Source organism: Schistocerca nitens, chromosome 11, assembly GCF_023898315.1.
Source record: "Schistocerca nitens isolate TAMUIC-IGC-003100 chromosome 11, iqSchNite1.1, whole genome shotgun sequence".
NCBI lineage: Eukaryota > Metazoa > Arthropoda > Insecta > Orthoptera > Acrididae > Schistocerca > Schistocerca nitens.
In genome coordinates this window covers 81,274,066-81,300,281 of record NC_064624.1, presented here as the reverse complement: position 1 = coordinate 81,300,281, position 26,216 = coordinate 81,274,066, and the positions used below count along the sequence as shown (strand labels likewise).

Here is a 26,216-nt window from a genome sequence, read left to right as displayed (position 1 = left end):
TTGCTCATGTCGGCACCAATGACTCCTGCCGTCGGGGTTGGTGAAGGCGGAAAGCCTCGCTTGGGGGGTGGAATCTGAACTAACTATATGTAGTATCGTTCCCAGAACCGATCGCGGTCCTCTGGTTTGGATCCGAGTAGAAGGCTTAAACCAGAGGCTCAGACGATTCTGCGGAGATCTGGGGTGCAAATTTCTCGACCTCCGCTATCGGGTGGAGAAATGTAGGGTCCCCATGAATAGGTCAGGCGTGCACTACACGCCGGAAGCGGCTACAAGGGTAGCGGAGTACGTGTGGAGTGCACATGGGGGTTTTTTAGGTCAGAGAATTCCCTCCCTAGGTCCGACAAGACACCTCCTGAGACGCGGCAAGGTAGGAGTAGGCAAAATGCAGCAGGGAATAACAATATTCATGTGCTAATAGTAAACTGCAGGAGCGTCTATAGAAAGGTCCCAGAACTGCTCTAATTAATAAACGGTCACAACGCCCATATAGTAGTAGGGACAGAAAGTTGGCTGAAACCAGACGTAAACAGTAATGAAATCCTAAACTCAGATTGGAATGTATACCGCAGATACAGGCTGGACAGTGAAGGGGGAGGCGTGTTTATAGCAATAAGAAGTGCAATAGTATCGAAGGAAATTGATGGAGATCCGAAATGTGAAATAATTTGGGTGAAGGTCACAGTTAAAGCAGGCTCAGACATGGTAATTGGATGTCTCTATAGGCCCCCTGGCTCAGCAAGTGTTGTGGCTGAGCACCTGAAGGATAATTTGGAAAATATTTCGAGTAGATTTCCCGACCATGTTATAGTTCTGGATGGAGATTTTAATTTGCCGGATATAGACTGGGAGACTCAAACGTTCATAACGGGTGGCAGGGACAAAGAATCCAGTGAAATTTTTTGAAGTGGTTTATCTGAAAACAACCTTGAACAGTTAAACAGAAAACCGACTCGTGGCGATAACATATTAGACCTTCTGGTGACAAACAGACCCGAACTGAGAATTTCACTCTGCAGTGGAGTGTGCGCTGATATGAAACTTCCTGGCTGATTAAAACTGTGTGCCCGACCGAGACTCGAACTCGGGACCTTTGCCTTTCGCGGGCAAGTGCTCTACCAACTGACCTACCGAAGCACGACTCACGCCCGGTACTCACAGCTTTACTCCTGCCAGTACCTCGTCTCCTACCTTCCAAACTTTACAGAAGCTCTCCTGCGAACCTTGCAGAACTAGCACTCCTGAAAGAAAGGATATTGCGGAGACATGGCTTAGCCACAGCCTGGGGGATGTTTCCAGAATGAGAATTTCACTCTGCAGCGGAGCGTGCGCTGAGGTTCGCAGGAGAGCTTCTGTAAAGTTTGGAAGGTAGGAGACAAGGTACTGGCAGAAGTAAAGCTGTGAGTACCGGGCGTGAGTCGTGCTTCGGTAGCTCAGTTGGTAGAGCACTTGCCCGCGAAAGGCAAAGGTTCCCGAGTTCGAGTCTCGGTCAGGCACACAGTTTTAATCTGCCAGGAAGTTTCAGACCCGAACTATTTGAAACAGTTAACGCAAAACAGGGAATTAGCGATCATAAACCGGTTACTGCATCGATGATTTCAGCCGTAAATAGAAATATTAAAAAGGGTAGGAAGATTTTTCTGTTTATCAAAAGTGACAAAAAGCAGATTACAGAGTACCTGATGACTCAACACAAAAGTTTTGTCTCAGGTACAGATAGTGTTGAGGATCAGTGGACAAAGTTCAAAACCATCGTACAATATGCGTTAGATGAGTATGTGCCAAGCAAGATCGTAAGAGGTGGAAAAGAGCCACCGTGGTACAACAACCGAGTTAGAAAACTGCTGCCGAACCAAAGGGAACTTCAAAGCAAACATAAACACAGCCAAAGCCTTGCAGACAAAAATTACGCGAAGCGAAATGTAGTGCGAGGAGGGCTATGCGAGAGGCGTTCAATGAATTCGAAAGTAAAGTTCTATGTACTGACTTGGCAGAAAATCCTAAGAAATTTTGGTCTTACGTCAAAGCGGTAGGTGGATCAAAACAAAATGTCCAGACACTCTGTGACCACAGTGGTACTGAAACAGAGGATGACAAACTAAAGGCCGAAATACTAAATGTCTTTTTCCAAAGCTGTTTCACAGAGGAAGACTGCACTGTAGTTCCTTCCCTAGATTGTCGCACAGATGACAAAATGGTAGATATCGAAATAGACGACAGAGGGATAGAGAAACAATTAAAATCGCTCAAAAGAGGAAAGGCCGCTGGACCTGATGGGATACCAGTTCGATTTTACACAGAGTACGCGAAGGAACTTGTCCCCCTTGTTGCAGCGGTGTACCGTAGGTCTCTAGAAGAGCGTAGCGTTCCAAAGGATTGGAAAAGGGCACAGGTCATACCCGTTTCAAGAAGGGACGTCGAACAGATGTGCAGAACTATAGACCTATATCTCTAACGTCGATCAGTTGTAGAATTTTGGAACACTTATGTTCGAGTATAATGACTTTTCTGGAGACTAGAAATCTACTCTGTAGGAATCAGCATGGGTTCCGAAAAAGACGGTCGTGTGAAACCCAGCTCGCGCTATTCGTCCACGAGACTCAGAGAGCCATAGACACGGGTTCCCAGGTAGATGCCGTGTTTCTTGACTACCGCAAGGCGTTCGATACAGTTCCCCACAGTCGTTTAGTGAACAAAGTGAGAGCGTATGGACCAATTGTGTGATTAGATTGGTTGGTTGGTTGTGTTGGGGAAGGAGACCAGACAGCGAGGTCATCGGTCTCATCGGATTAGGGAAGGACAGGGAAGGAAGTCGGCCGTGCCCTTTGAAAGGAACCATCCCGGCATTTGCCTGGAGTGATTTAGGGAAATCACGGAAAACCTAAATCAGGATGGCCGGACGCGGGATTGAACCGTCGTCCTTCCCGAATGCGAGTCCAGTGTCTAACCACTGCGCCACCTCGCTCGGTGATTAGATTGAAGAGTTCCTAGATAACAGAACGCAGCATGTCATTCTCAATGGAGAGAAGTCTTACGAAGTAAGAGTGATTTCAGGTGTGCCGCAGGGGAGTGTCGTAGGACCGTTGCTATTCACAATATACATAAATGACCTTGTGGGTAACATCAGAAGTTCACTGAGGCTTTTTGCAGATGATGCTCTGGTATATCGAGAGGTTGTAGCAATGGAAAATTGTACTGAAATGCAGGAGGATCTGCAACGAATTGACGAATGGCGCAGGGAATGGCAATTGAATCTCAATGTAGACAAGCGTAATGTGCTTCGAATACATAGAAAGATAGATCCCTTATCATTTAGCTACACTATAGCAGGTCAGCAACTGGAAGCAGTTAATTCCATAAATTATCTGGGAGTACGCATTAGGAGTGATTTAAAATGGAATGATCATATAAAGTTGATCGTTGGTAAAGCAGACGCCAGACAGATTCATTGGAAGAATCCTAAGGAAATCGAATCCGAAAACCAAGGAAGTAGGTTACGGTACACTTGTTCGCCCACTGCTTGAATACTGCTCAGCAGTGTGGGATCCGTACCAGATAGGGTTGATGAAAGAGGTAGAGAAGATCCAACGGAGAGCAGCGCGCTTCATTACAGGATCATTTAGCAATTGCGAAAGCGTTACGGAGATGATAGATAAACTCCAGTGGAAGACTCTGCAGGAGAGATGCTCAGTAGCTCGGTACGGGCTTTTGTTGAAGTTTCGAGAACATACCTTCACCGAAGAGTCAAGCAGTATATTGCTCCCTCCTGCGTATATCTCACAAAGAGACCATGGGGATAAAATCAGAGAGATTAGAGCCCACACAGAAGCATACCGACAATCCTTCTTTCCACGAACAATACGAGACTGGAATAGAAGGGAGAACCGATAGGGGTACTCAAGGTACCCTCCGCCACACACCGTCAGGTGGCTTGCGGAGTATGGATGTAGATGTAGATGTAATTGCAGAGATTTTCGCCATACTTAGTTGTGTACGTTCTGAATTAGTTTCAAAGTGTGGGTACTTTGTCTGATCTGGATCTTCTTTACTGATCCAATTGTATGTGACACATTTTAATGTGTGAACGGAATGTTAAACTAAAAACGTGTTGGGTGTCATAACAAAAGAGATTGTAAACAATTGACAGTTGAGAAAGGGAAGCAAAGAATGGAGTGGCCCATTTGTTAATTGAATTTTTGTCAGTAACAACAGAGACTAATTAGTGAAGCAACAAGATCTGACTAAAAAAAAAAAACATTGGAACTTCTGTTTTGTATACAACAGGTATTTGTCACCTAACTTCTAACCTGCTGAGTGTGTCGAAAATGCAGACAAATCTTATGCAGTGTACTAGGATGGGATAGCACAAGACAATGTGTGCTCTTTATGTACTGCTAAGTGTGTGGTGATATTGAAAATAAAATACTACAAAACGTAATACAATCTGGCGAGTATCTGTAATCTTTCTTTTGGACACCCATTAAATTCACTTGCTTACATGATCGATTCCCGGTGGGGCCAGGGATTTTCTCTGCCTCGTGATGAATGGGTGTTGTGTGCTGTCCTTAGGTTAGTTAGGTTTAAGTAGTTCTAACAAGGGGAGGCCGCCAATTGTGAAATTCAGATTCGATTCATACTGTGCATAATAAAAGCTCATGGCCAGACGTGTAATGTGGCAAAGCACCAAGATGCACGTCTCAGCCGTTGTCGAGAAAATCGACAGTTAAAAGAAACCGTTGCGGTGAAATACTCTCTACGATTAATAATTTTCTACAGCGTGTTGGCGCAGCGGTAAGCGCTCGGGTTTGTAATCCGAAGGTCGCCGGCTCGAATCTCGCGCCATGGAATTTTTTTTATTATTAGTTTTTTGTAATTCAAACATTAATGAATTGCTTATGCACGTTGGTGAAGGCGGATCGCTCTCCAATTGTACCGCCTCCATTTTTCCGTTTGTTTAACAGGGTGTACCAAAGTTCTCACGTCCGCACTGATTTTCGACGATGTTATAAGTTGCGCTGGGGACCGCATCTACCTTCTTTCGAAGTTAGCAGGCAACTACGCTGTTATGCGGCGGCTCGTTTCGGCCCATTCAACATCTGTCCAAGTGTAACGAGCGAGTAACGGAGTTTATATTTCATACCTACCACAGCAAATTTGTGTTCGTGGGGTCTCTATTCTAATTCGAACGTCTGACTTACGCTATACGTATTCGTTTCGGAATATCGTTTCTACGTCTTCCGTTAACTATACGTGGTTAACATTATGAAGATAATTAATAACATTTGTGAAATACAACTTTGTTTGCGGAAAACATAATGATGTTCGAAGTCGCCAGTTTTTCCACGACAAACGACTTTCAACAACTTATTATATGCATAATTGTTGCAACTGATTACCGGGAATTATATATGTTTGTGTGTATACATTTGAATTACAAAAAACAAATACAAAAAAAAAATTGCATGGCGCGGGATTCGATATGGCGACCTTCGGATTACGAACACGAGCGCCTACCGCTGAGCCACGACGCTGAAGATAATTATTAATCGTAGAGAGCATTTCACCGCAACGGTTTCTTTTAACTGTCGATTTTCTCGGCAACGGCTGAGAAGTGCATCTTGGTGCTTTGCCACATTACACCTCTGGCCATGAGCTTTTATTATGCGCAGTATGAATCGAATCTGAATTTCACAATTGGCGGCCTCCCCTTGTAAGTTCTAGGGGACTGATGACCATAGATGTTAAGTCCCATAGTGCTCAGAACCATTTGAACCATTTTTTTTTTTTTGCTTACATGAAACATCAATGTTCCTCATTTCAGTTTTACTATTCGTGGCTCATTTTCATAATTTCCTCTGCAACGAGGCACACAACACTTCTACACCATTTCGAACGATTACACTTCACTGCAACATATATCAGCTGTGTAAATAAAACAAAGTAAGTAATGGATGCTACTGTGAGAACTTCAGTTTGTTAAGGCATGTTCCTGCAAAACGTAAGAAAACGAAATGAAATCAGCAACGGCTTGTCCTGCCATCGAACGTTGCGCCACGCAACTACCCCGAGTTGCAGGCCGGCGCCACAAGATGGCAGCAAGGTAGGTAGTCTTACGCTTGTCGTGAGCGATCATTACTCTACTTGTAGTTTGTATCTCATAGCTCGCCGTCGTCAGGCAACGCCACCTGGAAACAAAGCCTCACAGCGGGCGTCGTGACGCCACAGCAGGGGTCAAGCAACATCGGCACTTTGGCACGCCCTGCAAAACGGACTGTCTAATTAAGTGAATGTATCATTACTTAATGCGTCTTGCATAAATAGAAATTGTGGTTTCAAATAATGTAAAGTAAACATGTTCATAATTTCCTTCACGGATGCCTATTATGACTGCAAATCTCACATTCGCAATATTTCGACGTTTTTTCAGGTGCATCTTTGTAATTTTAACATGGCCCCATAGAGTGACGATACATAAATCGTAAATTGCACCGAAACAAACATTAAGGAGGGTAGGACGTCAAACAGGCCAACTTGGAGCAGGAGAGGCACCACAGGACATTTTAATTTCCACTGTCTATACTTTTACAACTAAATTCATAAAAATTTACCAGCATGGCCAGGAAGGATTCAGGATTCATACTCATAGCAGTGGAAGCTCAAAAATGTAACAAAACACATTTTGTACATGTGAAATTTCATAATTTTTTCACTTACTACTGGCTGCATTTGTTGCTATAGGTACACTTTTCTTCCTAAGTAAGAGAGATTCTTCGATGACTTTTGCACAGCATACAAACCATAGTTACAGGTGTATGAAACTCCAGAAGTTATTTAATTTACGAAAAAATGAATGAACTGTTACATTTCAAACTTCATATTTAGAAAAAATTTAATTTCTATAGTTAATTAGCTCAATTTTTTCCACTGTTTTTTAATAGATTTGGAAAATTCTAGAGTTTCATACACCTGTAACTACGGTTTGTATGCTGTGCAAAAGTCATTCTCATTTACTACTACATTTAATAAGTCTGGATTTCAAAAGTTGTTTCATAAATATCTGACATCTTAACAAGCTCATCTCAAACTACTTTTCACTGTGCTCCCAGCCCTAAGTTTTGCTCAGTTTCAAAAACCTGTCTAGGACAAATGTGGTAATTTCCCCTATTTTAATTGGCGGTATTTACTGAACCTATCTTCCAAACTGTCAGTCTGTACTCTTGAAAGGAGAAAATAGGACCTGTTTCTGTCAGACAGCCAATAGCTACTGAAATCCGTCAAAGCAGCTGTTGCAAGTTGACATACACAGTGGTTACGGTTACTACAAGCCACACCACAAGTAGGGAAACAGGGCCAAATTTCTAGTAGTTTACTGTCGAGTTGAGATTTTCACACACAAATGTTTTATTCATATCTTACATAAACTAGCAGTACGGGCATAAACAGCCTTTTAAACACGCCGCTAACGGCAATCAAATCATTTACAGCAATACAACAATTTAAAAAAAAAAGTCTTTTTAAAAATACGGCAATCAAGTCATTTATAGCAATACAACAGTTTAAATTAACAAAAAAAAAAACACAGAAGCTAACAGTACGGCAATAACAGCCTTTCAAAACACGCCGATAACAGCAATCAAGTAATTTATAGCAATACAACAGCTTAAAAAGTTTAAAGAACATCAGTAAACAGGCTACTAAAGTAAGTACGGTGAGTTAGTGAAGCTACCAACACCACCATTGAAAAAAATCAAAGGTCTCTGCAAACACACTATTAATGGCAATAAAGGAATTTAAAAAAAGTTTTTAAACGAAAGTGTCCTGGAATATCATTAGAACATAACAGATATGACGGACCAGTGTAAGGCGGCCACAAATCACCCACTCAGGGATGCTCAGGCTAGGCAGAATACTGACCAATTTAAATACGCCCGTAAACACAATTGCCACTCACAGGCTGGGTCACTGCACCGACTTTTAGCCAGCGAAAACTTATAATAAGATGGCTTAACTTGCTAACAGAATTAGAGCTAACCTCGTGCAAGGAAACATTACAGCACTCAGTCCTGAATGAGCGACCACACGATCAACCAGCAAGAAGCATGAATTTACTCTTAACCCACGACAGAATAGTGAAACAATTAAACTGCCGAAACTACACCTCCCATCGGACAGTAACGAGAGGAGGAGGCAAGATCACTGTCTTCAATTACAACGGTGCCAGGGACAGGAAACCCGGTCGCCGGAGGCCAGAAGGCAGAAGAGACGCTGGTTACACAAAATTATTACTTAATGATTAAACCTTCCACTAACTTAACTTGCAGTTATGCTCGAACAGGCCGTACACGACCTCCGATGGCCAGGATCCACACATCCGACCGCGCACGCGTCGCCAGCGTACCCGACACGCCACGGTCACGCGACAACACGCTCTGTCACCGGATTTCACGTCTTCTCTGCAACATTGACGGGTCGTGACCGCTCCTTCGTGTTAGGTGTCTCCTTTTAAACTCCAGTGTTGAAACGGAGGACTTAAAGAAGCTTGTTAACGTCCCACCAAGGCGAAATAAACAGCAACTACTCGCGGGGCGATTCTGTATACAACCAACACGCGGGAAGCTCTTCCGTCAACTCGACCCGCTCGTTACACACCACCGACATACATCACGTGCCGACTCAGTACAACCGACCACGCCTGCTTCGCCCTAGAGAGCCAGACTGCCCTCCCGTGTCCACCACACACTCTGAGCGCATAACGCCCCTACTTCCGCGCCACCACACGAGGTTACAACTGGTCAAAGACCTCTCTTCCACCATAGCAGTTTCCCGGAAGCAAACGCAAATATCGATAGCAGAGGGAAAAGACAAACAAGCAGCCACTTAATGACAGACAACATGTCAAACAAACATGTCAGGGGAAGAAAAGGAAAACCAATGGAATCTAAATACAAGGTGTAGCACGACTCGATACATGGCTCACATGTTTTAGAGCAAAGTGTGTTTCTTTAGAAAGTATCCTGCATCATTCAATTCATCCCATAAACCTAATCAAGACACAAAGCTCTTTAAGAAATCAAATATGTCATAGGAATTAGAAGTTACAGGTTCCTGCAAAACATTTATTAGCTTCTGGCCCTTAAGTAATGTTTTCACATACACAGTTCACCGAAAATTTATTATTTTCATAAATGTCTCAGTCCTTTCCCAATTTTCAATTCCTTTCTTCGATCCTAGTTTCTGCAAAGCAACAACTATCATATCATTATAGCAAAGAAGCACCACTTTATCATCTTGCCTTTCAATTGAATTTGGAAACTGAGTTTTTAAAGCTAGAGAGTTTCCATATTGCAATAGATCATCTTTTTCAATCATGTGTAGCTCTTTAGTGCTGTGACTGATGCAAACCCCCCTCCATGCTTTCACTGAAATCGGGAAAACATCATATCTTCCCTTAGTATGATTATTTAATACGATATTTACACAACAGAGCAGTATGGAACACCGGATAGATTCAAGACTATGTCTAGTTTTACATTGGAAACCACTAAACATATCACTGGGAATATTATTACAGGATGCTATCTTCAAAAGCACACGCCTTTGATTTGCCAATTGGAGAAACAAAGTTTCATTTTCTTTTACAATTTTTTGAAAGGAAAGTAAATGTAAGTTACACATGCCACTATATCTTGTTTGGGGTATACCATGCCTCTTCGATCCTATGCCACTATCAAATGATCATCGTGCTTTACTTCACCCGAAATGATAAATACTCACAGTCCAATACTCACAGTGAGTTTTTTCAGGACTTGGTGTGAGCAATATCCTGGTATGTGGGGCAATAATGGCTAAGTGTCCTCTACTGTGCCTTGAACATCATTCTCATCTACTGCTACATTTAATAAATCTTTTAACTCCTGGATTTCAAAAGTTGTCTCAAAAGTATCTGACATCTTAATAAGCACATCTCGAACTACTTTACATTGTGCTCTAAGCCCTAAGTTTTTGCTCAGTTTCAAAAACCTGTCTAAGAGGAATGTGGTAATTTCCCCAACGTAAATGGCAGTATTTACCCAACCTTTCTTCCAAACTGTCAGTCTGTACTCTTCCAAGGAGCAAACAGGACCTGTTTTTGTCAGAGAGCTAATTGCTACTGAAATCAGTTAAAGAAGCTATTGTATGTTTTAGAGCAAAGTGTGTCTCTTTAGAAAGTATCCTGCATCATTCAACCCATGCCATAAACCTAACCAAGACACAAAGCTCTTCAAAAAATCAAATATCTCATGGGAATTAGAAGTTACAGGTTCCTGCAAAACATTTATTAGCCTCTGGCCCGTAAGTAATGTTTCCACATTCAAAATACACCACCGAAGATTTATTATTTTTATAAATGTCGCAGTGATTTCCCAATTTTGAATTCCTTTCTTCGAGTCTAGTCTCTGCAAAGCTACAACTGTCTTATTATTTAAGATACGAAGCACCAATTTAACACCTTGCCTTTCAATTGAATTTGGAAAAAGAGTTTTTAAAGCTAGAAAGTTTCCATATTGCAATAGATCATGTTTTTACAGATACACTTTAAGAGATGAACTGTATCCACAAAAGAGTACAGTGGGCGATCTGCAGAAGTTTGTGCGGGGTGACAGTACTTTACCTGTACTTCTGGTGGAGTAATAAAGTTTGATATTGCTTTTCTATAAGTTGAATTATTGTCTGCCACTAACCTAACTATCTCAAATCAAGCTGCTTCTGATTCAAGAATTAGTTCTTTTATGTGTCAGGAAAGTTCACCTTCGTAATTAAGATGGGATTTCAAATGTATTTCATCAATTAAAGGAAGAACTGTTTTACCCTGTGAGGCTTAAGTTCCAGCTTTCTGTGAGATATGACTACTAACTGATCACTGTATTTTTCAATGACTGGTCTAGTTAAAAGCTTACTTCAAAGCCTGGGTAGTGTATTTGGATTTGGTATAAAAATAATGCCAGTGCTTCTGAGAAACTTATTTCCAGGTGGGCTGGTAATGTTTACTAATGACCGCAGAATCACAGAGTCTGTGTAATATCTAAACTGGGATGAACTTCTACATTTCAGGAATGAAACCTGGCCCTTTAAAAAATACATTTCAGTTTCCCTTTCTGGCAACTTCTCTACTAAATTCTGCAAATTATCCTCACTGAACGACAGAAGACTGTGAACAGGATTCTCATCTTTACTACCCACCAAATAAATTTCCTTAAGAGCATGACTCACCTCTTGTGTGTTGCAGACTTTTTTTGGGAAGTTTCATCTTTCCAACACATTTCAATTCTACACCATCAATAAAATCTCTGAGAAATAAATCACTGTTTATAACAGAGTAGCCAACAACTGTTGGGTAAGTGTTGTGGTTATTTGATAATAAGCACACACTGCCTAATTTGTGACCTATGATCTAGTAACTATGCTTACCACAGTCACTTATTTTACTTTTTAGTTGCTCTAAATACTAGAAAGAAGTCGCTTCTATCAACGTCCCCTGCGTTTCTACACCTCCTCGAATGACAAGAGCACTGTTTTCTAGTAATTTTGAAGGTATAGCATCTGAAAAAAAAAAGCTGAACATCAAACTAGATGCAAATATGCAACCAGCTTCCTCCTTATGACATTGTAATTTACAAATGTAGGCCTCTGCCTATCATTTGGTTCTTTAACCTACATTTTCTTAAGCATCAACGATCTAATGGTGCTGTTAATAGTTTGCCAGTTCTTGGGTCGTACATACTTGTACTGCTTAATATACCTTCTTCGTTGAAGTGAACGTCACAGACCTTAAATGAAGCGTACAGTTGATTGTTAAAGATGTTATGAAAACGTCCATTGAGATGGGTGGGACTGTGGATTGCTTTCATTCGTAATACATGTCGGAGTAAAAGTTATTATGCGTTACGATTTATGTAACGGTGTTATAGTAGTTAAGGAAAACAATGATACTTACAACTGAATGTTTACTGGGCATCCAATCTTGTCTGTGAACAGCCAAGATCCATTTCAGTCTTAGATATTCATAGATGGAAAATAAAATACAGAAACTTTAGGCCCATTGTCGTAGCTGCCTCTGCAGTTTGGCAAGCAACTTATTTAGCACAATCTAAAATGTAAACAGTCACTCGACCCGAAGCACAACACACCATGTGGTACTTGCCAAAGTCTCAAAGACCTCGGTTTGTTATGACCCCTGCGTGTGACGTCACATCTGCCTGAGACGTGCGCTGTGAGGCTTCGTTTGAAGGTGGCGCTGCGACAGGTCCCAGACTCTCAGAGCTCTGACGGCGCCGTAATTCGCACAGCGCGGAACCGCGGCGCACGCTGAACACTGCCGGTACTCCACGCAGCACCGCGACTGGTGACACAGCTCTGCAGGCTGCGTGGCTGAGCGGTCGGCGCCTCCGTCGCCCGGGTTTCCCACTCTCCATCTGCAACCAACCCACCGCCCCGACTGGCAGTGAAACGTTTAGGACTAACTCTCGACACATTACTAATGTGGAACGCACACCTCGTCACCATCCAACAGCACCCACTGTCCCCGCCTCCAATTCCCTCCTCACCGGTCCCACACAGCGGTACGGGGCTGATCCTTGTGGCCCTTGCAGAGCCGCCACAGCTGCGCCGCCCCCACCCTCTTCCGCTGGAAACTACTTTTTTGTAAATGGATAAATTAACGATCTTTGTAAGTTGTAAGGTGAATAATAAAAGAAGTGTTATTGAAAGGTATTACTTAAATGGTCTATATAACTGGAAAATTACGTATCATTCGTCAACATAGAAAACAAAATATATAATAAACTTACTAAAACAATTGAAAGTTAACCAAAAACTAAGTATAGTTTAGTCGATTTTTTAGTGCTATCGCAAACATAAATGCCATTAAATTTTTGATGAAAGAAATAAATACTGCTTGCAAAATTGAACAATAATTAAAATACACTCTCTTGGTGAGATACGACTCCGCTTTTTCACTTTCTGTTACAATATTTGATTATACAGTAGATAATCGACGGTCGAAATTTTCACACGATATCTACAATGTATTTACCATAAATGAGGTCCTCTGATCTTAGTTAAATTAGTATTTTTTGTTTCTTATATCAATATGTACTGTCTCACATTTTTTCTATAAGGTAATTTTTTTGTTTTATCACGATTTTTATTTATATCGCTATGCTACATTAAGCCTAGACATTTACTGAACGATACAGAAATTGTAGCCTCGCAGACGTGTTTAACGTCAGCATATGCCTTTCAGATGGCGATGAGTTTTCGTCGCTGCCTATCGTGCAATTGCTCGCCGACACTCACAAGCACGTGTGAAAGTAGTGGAAACATCTACAATGTATTTACCATAAATGAGGTCCTCTGATCTTAGTTAAATTAGTATTTTTTGTTTCTTATATCAATATGTACTGTCTCACATTTTTTCTATAAGGTAATTTTTTTGTTTTATCACGATTTTTATTTATATCGCTATGCTACATCAAGCCTAGACATTTACTGAACGATACAGCAATTATAGCCTCGCACACGTGTTTAACGTTAGCATATGCCTTTCAGATGGCGATGAGTTTTCGTCGCTGCCTATCGTGCAATTGCTCGCCGACACTCACAAGCACGTGTGAAAGTAGTGGAAACATTGCGATGCGTCGATATGTGTAACTCAAGTAATGCGAAAGAATAGTAGACACATTTATTCACATGACTTCAAATCCAAGTGTCGGCGCTCCTATTTTATATTTCCGTCAACGGAGGCCGTCAGGGTATGAAACTGAACAATAACTTCAACTGTCAGGGCGGGTACTGTCTTAGGGTTAAGAGACTACACAGGAATTTGCAGAATTACTTACGTCTTGTTGTGCAGAAACAGTCCTAGAAGGATTCCAGTCAGTTGTTGTGGCAAAAGCCAATGGAGGTTATCATTCTAAACTTGCATTTTTATTCAAAATTGATGCAGCAAAAATACGGTCAGCGTACAAAATTCCGTTTCCGGTTGTAACAAAATTTTCGACCTAGACCTGTTTTGGGGGGGCACTTTTTTTTGTTACATGTCATCTTAGTTGTTCCTTTATCTAATCCGTACGAACTGAAAACTAGTGAGTTGGGGTGAAATATAGTGCCGATCACTTCGGACCTCCGATATCGGTTACGAAACATCTGTGGGTTCCGTCATAGCACGATACTCAACTGTGTGGGACCCACACCACACAGAACCGACAGCGGCTAATGAACGTCTACAGAGAAGGGCAGCAGAAATCATCAAAGGTTTGTTTAACCCACAGGAGAGTGTCACACATTTATTGAAACAACTCAATCGGTAGACGTTTGATGAGAGAGGAGTCGAGCGGCGCTCTCCAGCCACTATGCATCGCTCCCGTAAGGACGCTGAAGGCAGAGTCAGGCTGGCTACAGCGCGGAGACGTCTCAGCACTCGCCTTTAACGCACTCCGTTTGCAAACAAAACGGGAAAAGATTCAAGATTTGTTACCGTGCCAAGTACCCTCTGCCGTGCACTTCACAGTGGATTGCAGTGTATGTACAGGGACGTAGATGTAGACGTGACAGTGAATATTCGGTGCTTGTGAATAAGTCAAATTAATTGTTACATTTTTGTGTGCATTCTCATGTTGGTTGTTGGATCGTTGTGCATGGCTGAGGCGTTAGCAGTGCTCGAAACTATCGGAACTAACGATTTATGACCGGGAATCTTGTTATAGATACTAACGATAGACTACCGTTAAAAATCGTCAGTATTGGCACTAGGTGGGCCTAAGTCCAAAGTACCGTTATCCAAAAAAAAAAAAAAAAAAAAGGTTCAAATGGCTCTGAGCACTATGGGACTTAACATCTGTGGTCATCAGTCCCCTAGAACTTAGAACTACTTAAACCTAACTAACCTAAGGACATCACACACATCCATGCCCGAGGCAGGATTCGAACCTGCGACCGTAGCAGTCGCGCGTTTCCGGACTGAGCGCCTAGAACCGCTAGACCACCGCGGCCGGCACCGTTATCCAAGATCGCGGCGGTGACGTAAGCCAAGGTGGCTGCGATGACGTCATCCATGATGGTGGATGTGACGTCATGCTAAGATGGCGGTCGTGACGTCAGTCAAGATGGCGGATTTTCGCGGGAACCAGGTCAATCAGGCTGCCTCCACTAACCTAACCCTCCAGAAAAATGGCACAAAGTTCAAATTCCAACATGATAATACACCACACCTCAGTTATCTCTACTAAGCAAGGGACTTTTTTTATTATTCAAACAATTTCAAGCGGATGTGTTCGCCACTGGGTCTGGAGTTCAACTGGCTTATTTCATATCGCCACCACCAGAGGATGCCACCGTGACATCAGGTGATGACGCAAGTACCGTTATTCAAGATGGCTGCACCCAGTGTATCCACCATGTGGTGTAGGTCTAGTTCCTATCGCCGCCACCAGAGGGCTCTGTCGTGATGTCAGCTGATAACGTTCTGGGGTGGGGAAATGGCGGGAGCCAATAGGAACCCGTAATTGAGTCATGTGTTCGACTCTGTCCTTTAGTATTGAAGTATCTGATGACGTCATTGTAGGAAAAATACGTTAAGCTCAGCAGCTCTGGGTCCTCAGTCTTGGTCAATCAGTCAGCAGGAGAAGAAGAAGAAGAAGAAGAAGAAGGACAACCATGAAGCGCCACAGCAGCAGCAGTCAAACTCCAGCACAGTCATACGAGTAATATTAAATGGAAAAGTAAGTAATGTACATCACATTATTCTATCTCGCCAGTTAGCCTTATTATTTTTCAAAGTTGTCACGTATTGGCTCATATATAATGCTTCCTCATCTTTGTTCAACAGAGTCGAGCACCGACATGCCTAGCTCATCAGACGCGTCCAGACCTGCATAGCCTCGCCAGCCATCTCGTCGAGACCTACAGCAACGGCACCTGCCTCGTCTGACCCAGTGGCTGCTATGTGGGATCCTGTAGCCCACATAGCACCCTTCTTGGAGCAGTACAAGGTGTTGCTGCTCGCCATGCCACTCAGCACCTTGTTTGATGAGGACACACGACCTACACACGACACACCGAATGCTACCACTGGCTGTGTTAAACAACAGCAAGATGGAGGTCAGTACTGAGTGCCAACATATGACTATCCCAGTCGAACATTCCAGGGACAGTGCACCTACAGAGTTCAGATACTGTAGATAAAAAGAATATGTCAAGTGCAGCCATACTTTTCACCACCACATACTATTTAACCTCCAGTGGATCCAAACGTGTGAACATTGCTATAGAGGTGCATCATGTCTGGGGGATGCAAACTAGAATTCAAAATGTTTCCAGTTGTGTTAAAGTGCCAATTTCCGAGTTCGACTGAGGAGAGATGTGTGGTGCAGAGCACTACATCATACAGCAAATGACCACCGAATATTATTCAGCTCATTTTCATTCGTCTTACTGACTCAACACTTCCTGTTACTACGGTTTATGACAATGCGCCTTATGATTGAAATCAGGTGACAACTACATCTATCTAAGACATCCTTTTTTTTAGTTTTGTGATATGGTACACAACAACATCACCAGCGTTCCACAGTGTAACTGTGTTGGTCAGCCAGTAAATATAAATCATAGGGCAGTGACATTGCGTCTTTACAATACAGTTTGGAGGTATCATGGTGGGACTTTGAGTCCCATACCACCCTGCAACGGTGACAGTACTCTTCGGTCTGGCATAAAAACATAGTCTGACAGGGCAGGTAAGATTGGAAAGTCGTGGATGTGGAATGGAGGGCAAGGCCTGGCAAAGGAGGCAGCTGTGGTGGGCATGCCAGGCCCAACACTAGACCTGTTCAGAAGCCGATTCTTCGATAATGGTCAGCGGAATGGGATGGCGATGCCAGCGACGTGGATGTGTAGTCCTAACATGGTGTAGCCCACGGACAGTGTCCTGTAGGGCAGCCACTTTCTCATAGACCCATCGTACATTGTTGCATATGGTCTCCTTGAGGAGTACGATATCTGCTTCCTTATGGAGAGTCACAATTCGTGTAAGAGGTAGGGCCTGCAGCCTCCACCTGAGAAAGTTGTTCTGCAGGCACTGCAACATCCGCATCCTAGTGACACTAATCGTGGCCCATGCTGTGGAGCCATACATGAGGTCAGGCAGGATAACAGCCAAGTAGATATAGAGCGTGGTAGGCAGGTTAAGTTCCCTACTGCGGCAGAGGGGGCAGAAGGCCCTGGTCATCTTTTGCCCCTTGTTGGCGACATATCTGCATGAGAGTGGAACAGCAACTTGTGGTCCATCCGGACCCAGAGATAGGTGGTCATCGGGGAACAGGACACCTACACGGTCGCAATCGAAATATTGCGACGGAGCACTGGGCGCCGTCTCGTGAAGTAGACCGCCATAGTTTTGGCGGCATTAAGAGCAATTTAGTTCTGGCACCAGGTGATGGTGGCGTCCACCTATCGTTGGAGGTGGGCGAAGATGGCGTCAGTGATATGTCCAGTTGTATAGAGTGCTGTATCATCAGCATATTGTGCTGGGTGGCACCCGGTGATGACTGGCATATCATTCACGTAGATGTTAAAAAGAATGGGAGACAGCATGGATCCTTGTGGAGTGCCAGCTGTCAATGGTCGACTGCCAGATCGCATTCCGTGGTGAGCCACGAGGAAAGTCCTACCACAGAGGAAGTCATCCACAATCTTCACATAGATGTCCGGTATTGGGGTCTGTGTCAGCACCTTGTGCACGAGGTTGTCGGTCCAGAGCGTATCGTAGGCGTTCTGCAAGTCCAGAAAAACCGCAGCTGTCGACTTGGCGGCATTGAAGCCGTTGCTGACGTGTACAGTGATTCGGAGGACCCGAAGTTCTGCAGAGAGGTGTGAAGTAAAGCCAAACTGTTCAGGGTGGATCGTCCTACCCTCCGACAGAGGTTGGAAAAGTCGATGGAGGATCACCAATTGAAGGACTTCTGCCATTGTGTTTAAGAGGCTGATGGACCTGTTGTTGGTGGGGACTGTAGGATCCTTGAGCCACTTGAGGATCGCAATGAGCTTGGCTTGCTTCCACTGACAGAGGAAAAAGGCATACAGGAGACAACCATTTGTGATCTGGTTAACAAGAGTAGAGGTGTGCACGGTAGGTGGCAAAGATGTTCATTTAAAATCCCATCCAATCCAGGGGCTGACTGGCCACATTTCCATCGTAGGAACCGCTGGACTTCTGCCATGGGCGTTAAGTGAGGGACAGACTGAGCTGGACGAGTGCGAAAAGCGGAAACAGCTGTCAAGAAATCGTGTTCATCCCATAGTTTGTCTGGCGAACAGTCCAAGACAAGAAGATGGTTTTGGGCCTCGAACGCATCTGCCAGCGTTTCCACAATTTGGAGGGTATCATATGACAAGCCCACTGCCGCGCGAAGAGGATGGGCAGTCGCTGGCATAGAACGTTGCAGGGCGCGAATGACAGCCCAGTCGGACTTATGGTGTAGGAGGAAAGTGGACAAGTGGTCTCTCCATTGTACGGACCTCCAGTCGGCGAGCCGGGGGCAGAACTCGTGCTGGAGGCGCCTCATTTGGCGTTTGTCCCGAGGATCGCAGAACTGCTTCCAACACCATCAGTAGCGGTTCTTTTGCACTTTCGGTTCCTATAGCAATGGAGGCAAATCGTCCAGGGGGGTTTAAGCCCGAGGGACAGTGGAGGTGGAGGTGGAAGCTTTCTGGATTTTGGCAGTAAGGTAATCCACAGCACGGACGATATTACACGGCGATCCGCCAAGAAAGGTATTGGTTAGAGAGCCTATACTCTCTCTATATAGGCTCTGTAATATTGGTCTAGTGGCAGCACCGGTGGAACTAACAGAATTAGCAAACTAGCAGTGAAGTACTGTCGCTGTATACGATTGTATCCTACACTTTAGAAGTATGTCGTCTTCTCACGTAAATACTAGTGGCAGAAGCAAGTTCTCAGACAAATTAGAAGCAAAATACCTATGCTTTGTATTTCGATGAAACAAAAGTTAAGCTAAATTGGCAATGTGTGAGGACTGACAGCTGCTTTATTATGAAATATAATCCCAGATTTAAAAAGCAAGCGTTTCTGTCAACAAATTCGTACAACAAATCAAAACAGTCTGTTATACAAAAAGCTGCAGTATTAAGAACATCCAGCGATGATGAGGCAAAACAGCCTGAAGAACAGGAACAATCAGCAGACATGGAGGAAGATTTATTTTGGGAAGATATTTACTCCGGTGTTCAACGCTCTTTGAGTCAAACTATTACACCCATGACGTCCACAATAATACAATTCGACAAGTATATCGAAATCCAGCCTTTAGGAAGAAAGGCAGACCCTTTTAGATGGTGGAGTGAACATAAGATATACTACCCGAGACTGTACCAGCTCATGTTACGCTTGTGTGTGGTGGGAATCTCAGTTCCTTGTGAGCGTGTTTTTTCGAGGGCTGGAAATACTCTCACAGACTTATGACGACGTCTGACATCGAGGAAATTAAGAAAGATAATGTTTTTTAACTATAATTTATAAACTGTGTGTGTGTGTAGAACTTTTTCGCTAACTGTATATGTTTGTGACAATACTTGCTTTGAACTGTGTTTAGACAAGAAACTTTGATACAGTTATGCAAATAATCGGTAATCTAATGCCGTAATGTGCATATTACTCTTGTTATTACCATAATGTGTGGCAGACCGAGCTTACCTGTGTTTCTTTTTGTAAAATCGTATTTTTTGGGAGAAGCTACTTATTCAAATAAAATTGAAAGCAAACAGTTAACTAAATATAAATTTTCATTTCCGAGATATCAGCGATCACAGGAAACCATGTCTAACCAAAACATATCTAGGATGATTGTTACTATTGGCTGTACGGTAAGTCCAACGTGTTCATATTCAGATAATGTTATACCGCCATCTCACAAAATTTTGATACACCTCTACTGTAACATCCAATAGTAACAAAGATTTACGAAATTGCGATATAAAACACTTATTGTGTAAAATCGAGTTTTTTCTGGAAACACACCAAAATCGATAAACTTAAAAATCAAAATCCGCATCTAAATATAAAATTTTATCCAAACTGTTGAAGCTGTTCCCAAAAAACACGAAATTCGCGTTTTTATTTAAAAAATTCTTTTGTGTAAAATCGCGTGCTGTAAGGAAAGACACCTACATACAGATAAACATAAAAACCAAAACCTTAACTACATTCAATACGTACTAACAAAGTTTTACGAGATGGCGTTATAAAAACATGTGAAATAGCGTTTTATAATATAAAATTGCGTTTTTATGAATGGAACTATGTAGGATATATATATTGTAAAATTGACTTTTTACGAAAGAATGGAACTACACTCCTGGAAATGGAAAAAAGAACACATTGACACCGGTGTGTCAGACCCACCATACTTGCTCCGGACACTGCGAGAGGGCTGTACAAGCAATGATCACACGCACGGCACAGCGGACACACCAGGAACCGCGGTGTTGGCCGTCGAATGGCGCTAGCTGCGCAGCATTTGTGCACCGCCGCCGTCAGTGTCAGCCAGTTTGCCGTGGCATACGGAGCTCCATCGCAGTCTTTAACACTGGTAGCATGCCGCGACAGCGTGGACGTGAACCGTATGTGCAGTTGACGGACTTTAAGCGAAGGCGTATAGTGGGCATGCGGGAGGCCGGGTGGACGTACCGCCGAATTGCTCAACACGTGGGGCGTGAGGTCTCCACAGTACATCGATGTTGTCGCCAGTGGTCGGCGGAAGGTGCACGTGCCCGTCGACCTGGGACCGGACCGCAGCGACGCACGGATGCACGCCAAGACCGTAGGATCCTACGCAGTGCCGTAGGGGACCGCACCGCCACTTCCCAGCAAATTAGGGACACTGTTGCTCCTGGGGTATCGGCGAGGACCATTCGCAACCGTCTCCATGAAGCTGGGCTACGGTCCCGCACACCGTTAGGCCGTCTTCCGCTCACGCCCCAACATCGTGCAGCCCGCCTCCAGTGGTGTCGCGACAGGCGTGAATGGAGGGACGAATGGAGACGTGTCGTCTTCAGCGATGAGAGTCGCTTCTGCCTTGGTGCCAATGATGGTCGTATGCGTGTTTGGCGCCGTGCAGGTGAGCGCCACAATCAGGACTGCATACGACCGAGGCACACAGGGCCAACACCCGGCATCATGGTGTGGGGAGCGATCTCCTACACTGGCCGTACACCACTGGTGATCGTCGAGGGGACACTGAATAGTGCACGGTACATCCAAACCGTCATCGAACCCATCGTTCTACCATTCCTAGACCGGCAAGGGAACTTGCTGTTCCAACAGGACAGTGCACGTCCGCATGTATCCCGTGCCACCCAACGTGCTCTAGAAGGTGTAAGTCAACTACCCTGGCCAGCAAGATCTCCGGATCTGTCCCCCATTGAGCATGTTTGGGACTGGATGAAGCGTCGTCTCACGCGGTCTGCACGTCCAGCACGAACGCTGGTCCAACTGAGGCGCCAGGTGGAAATGGCATGGCAAGCCGTTCCACAGGACTACATCCAGCATCTCTACGATCGTCTCCATGGGAGAATAGCAGCCTGCATTGCTGCGAAAGGTGGATATACACTGTACTAGTGCCGACATTGTGCATGCTCTGTTGCCTGTGTCTATGTGCCTGTGGTTCTGTCAGTGTGATCATGTGATGTATCTGACCCCAGGAATGTGTCAATAAAGTTTCCCCTTCCTCGGACAATGAATTCACGGTGTTCTTATTTCAATTTCCAGGAGTGTATGTAGGTGAACTCAAAAAGCAAAAGCCAGTCTAAATACAAAATTTCATCCAAATCGTTAGGGCCTTTTTCGAGATACGCAAAATATAATACATAATCCAAGTGCTATTGCTCGTGTGTAAAGAAGATGTGTGTATTTTGCATTGCATCTGCAACAAATAAGAGGTACGTATTTATTCATCATACTTGGATTTCTTGATTTTAATCGTGTGTATTGGGAGCTGTGTACTCGCTGTATATCGTTTCTATCATTACTAGTTCGTGTATTACATGTGCAAACTAAGCTGACGTCGGCGCGGTGGCTGATGGTAGCGATAGTACAATGGAAAATGCCTTTACGCTCGTTTCCGTCAGCCACCGCCAAGTGTCAGCTTGGTTTTCACGAGTAATATTACGGCCCACGAACTTCGTTTGTTCGTTCCGAGCTTCCTTTGTTCACACGCATCCTAGAGAGCCTGTATCAAAGACCTTGTAAAAACTAACTAGACTCACTTATGGCGCTGCAGTCGCGGGATAATTTGAACCTTCGGCTGGACGCCATTATAGTGGTTGTAGTCTGATGTGTTGTGTAGCATTGTTGTTTATGAAGACCCTGATACAACATTGTATATTTGTTGGGGCGTACATACAGTATTTGTTACTAGTAATTCTACTGTCTGTACGTTCCAATCAAAAGAAGTACAATGGTGAAGAGTTGTGCAGCGATTAATTGTACAAATAAATTCGAGAAAGGAACGAAAATTACATTTCACAGGTATGTGGATATTTTTAGTTGTTTTGTATGTCAGTGTACTTGCTTAATAAATGTTTTTGTAACACGGTATTAGGATAATGTCTGTGCATCTATTTGCAGGTTTCCTTTCTCAAAACCATAGCTGTTACAAAAATGGTTACACGCTGTCAGGAGGCAAGATTTCCGACCGACACAATAACTTTTTATATGTTCTGATCATTTTGAAGAAAGTTGGCTGATCGGTAGTGTTTTCATGGTCTAGGTTACTTTGAAACGTGATAATTTGGTCGTGAGTTGCCAAAGCATTATGCCATATATAACGCACTTCTCGTCATAAAATCTAAAGCAAGGTAGAGTCAGAAAATATCTATTAATATAAAATCTATTAATATAGTGGGCAAATCTTCGAGTATTTTGATGCATTTTGCGTACATCTATCGTAAATGAACTACGAAAAATGCTAGGGGTCCAGTACATAACTTTTATCTACGGCAGATTCCATGTAGTACGTAAGATAAATTCATAAACAGTTACTAGTTGCTGTTTGTTCATAAATTGAAAAGTATATTGTAGTAACGTATTTAAATGGGGCATTATGTTTGTGACCTAACTCAAGGGAAGGCATTTTATAACCAAAAGCGATGTATAAACATTCGAACTCCGCGCGTCAGTTTACCACTCTAATGGCCGCCGCCCAGCTATTCAATTTGTCTGCTCTTCAACAGTCGACAACTCGTGCGGTTGTGGGGGCCTGGCCTGTATATACAGGCTCTGTAACGCATCCTCCACTTGACTGCCGTCTGCCGGTCGTAATCATTCGGCATGACTCGGCATGATTTGGAAGTTGCCTTCGAAGCATAGCGTACTAAGAATCGATGAATCGTTGAAACTTGAAATCGTCACGATTCGGAAACACAAAATCGTTCTTACGATTCTTTTGAACGACGATTCGTCCGTATCATGATTCGATTCTTACGATTCTTTATTCAGAGTCGTTCAAATGAACGACTCATTCACGAATCGCCACAACTCTAGTGTGCATGCTCTTAACTTTGTTTAGAACGGGAAGAGGATGTTAATGTTCAGGGAAGACATTTCTAATTGCGACACTTAAGTGAGCAATTAAAACACGAGGATTTGAAAGCAATGTTGTAATTATTATGTATTATAACTGGGTAATCGTGTTTAACATGCAGAGTTTTATCTGGGCACTCTCGATTCATAGCTCACTTTGAAAGCAGCGAAAGCTTTCTGTGACAGTATAGCACCGGGACATTCAATTAACTGCTTGAATGCACCTCAGATCGCTACAATGCCTCATATGCTGAATTCTCCAAGGAATGTATGTCAACTATGAAGCGTAATAATGGCAATAGGTCATTCATTTCATATTGCAGAAGCACTATAACTGATGCATTTCGAACGAGCAAGACAGAATTACTCTGCAAGAAATAGTACAGGCGCTATAAAATAATAATATTCAACATTGGTGATCATTTCCCTTGTAACGCGTAACTTAATAAAACGTGCTTCAATTTATTTCTGTTGGAGCAGAACATGTTCGATATTGGAACATAATTCGAATAATGGAGAACTTCAGTCCATTAAAAAATGTTCGATTGAGGCTGGAACGACATAACATGCAGTCCGACGTCACATTAACTCTCGATAGTTAGGCGCGCAGAAGACTCCAGGGGGTTGAACCCACAGCTTCTGATACACAGGCCTCACGGCCAATTGTGACGTCATCGCCGCTAGGCCGTCGCTGCATTACCACAAGAGCCTGCACTTCTTTCGGGAAAGCGTAAAAAAATCACGAGACCTACTTCTCTACTATCAATCTGCATGCCATTTACAAAGAAATTGTGCCGCCTTTTATCATTTAAAAAGAAACTATGCCGTTCCTGTATGCTGTAGCGCGAAATGCATGTTACGCTGGTTACAATGACCTGTGATTTCCTTCTGTTCTGTTTGAGATCATTTGCAAAATTTTACTGCTGGTTAAAAAAACGTTGCTAGTGAAAGCGACTTACACCACAGCCTGTAAATTACACTATTAAAGTCTCTGTGATAGAGATAGTAAAAGTTAGCAGATGTGATGAAGTAATTATTCTCGTCATCATAATTTTAATTACTTAGACACAAATGTAATTCACTGACACATAAATGATTCACCAAACATTGTGTCGATATTGTCGCCGGGATTAGTGTAATACTAAATCCTCATTTAACCTAGTTGTAACTAACAAAGCCGAACGGGAGATTTCATAAATCTGACACCTCCGTCTGTTGGTGTCATCAGAACTGTCAAATATGGACCAGAATACTGATGCCAACGAAATGAAAACTTTGTAAGTAAAATATAGGCTTAGTATTATGCACTCTCAGTGCTAACAATGCAATTACATGTATCGAGAAGAGGAAAATAGGAATGAGAGGAAAATTACTAATGTATATGTTTCTTAACCTGACACAAAATTCATTTTATACTACTTTACAGTTGACAATTTCCTCTTTTTTCTGTTATTACCATTATGGCTATCCTTAACTTTTAACATAATAATTGAGAAACATATTACACAGTACTTTTACTAGTATAATATTGTGCCCTGCCCACGATGTAATAACATACTTTTTTATCGAAGTATTAAGGTTAACGATATAATTTAAGCACTAAGTCAATGAAATGCGCTGCAAGTCAGCGAATATGTACGCCCAGAATAATGTGAGTGGCATATCATTATTATCTGTGTTTTGTTCTATATATGAATGCGCGCCCGTCTTTTCTCTCTCTTCTTCGTTAATCGCGAGCCTTTCCGACAGCATCTTACGCTATCAGACCCTTATTTCATTCCATTTTGTAGAAATAAACTAAACTTGTATTCCTGTTGGGAATTTATTTAATCATTCCATTATTATCGGCAATTGCAGGATCTTATTATGAATACTTTATTCTTTCACTCCAGAGTTGAGGGAAGGTTATTGTAATTTCCAAGTATTACAATGACATACAGCACAATTCTTTGTTACGTTCGAAACTGTGAGAATTATTCACAAAATGTTAGATTTCAGTACAAACAAACATATTTTATTAAATAATAAGTATTTAATTTAACATTTCTACTTTCATTTCGTAGTGTCAATCACAAATTTCCAATTTATAAACGTTACAGATTTTTTTTTTACATTTCTTCTTACGACGCCAACGTAATAGTCACGAGATTAAATTAAATCATTCTGAATCTCTTGTGAGGCGAGAAGCTAGTTAGAAATTTCCTTGAGATTACAAAAACACAAATTAAACGCTTTTCGGCATGCTACAAGTCTACTGACCTTCACTTCAAGAAATAAAACATAAAAAAAAGTAGACTAAACTAAGAAGTGAAGTGATCATCTTATGCATTTAATAGTATTTTGTGCATTTTCTGATAAAAATAATTTTTGTTCTAAGAACTAAAAATGGACGTGTCTGAAATACTTAATTCATTTACTTTTATATAATGATAAGGAGTGATACCTCTAATTAATCCATGTACTAATAGTTGTGTGTGATATTTAAGTAATAAAAATAACCAGTCTCATACCAATATTGAAAAAAAAAATCAGGAATGGTTCAGATACATTAAGTTGAAGCAATTCCGCTTAATAATCGCAAAGT

At 42.6% G+C, this 26,216-nt stretch overlaps 1 protein-coding gene across 1 annotated transcript in view; it reads left to right on the top strand.

Annotated features, from left to right (window-relative positions):
* Positions 1-6,089: 6,089 nt before the first annotated feature.
* Positions 6,090-26,216, top strand: part of LOC126212663 (uncharacterized) — a 139,615-nt gene continuing 119,488 nt past the window's right edge. Inside the window, exon 1 of the mRNA XM_049940085.1 lies at positions 6,090-6,100. Coding sequence (XP_049796042.1) covers positions 6,090-6,100 — 11 coding nt within the window. The remainder of the gene's footprint in view (positions 6,101-26,216) is intronic.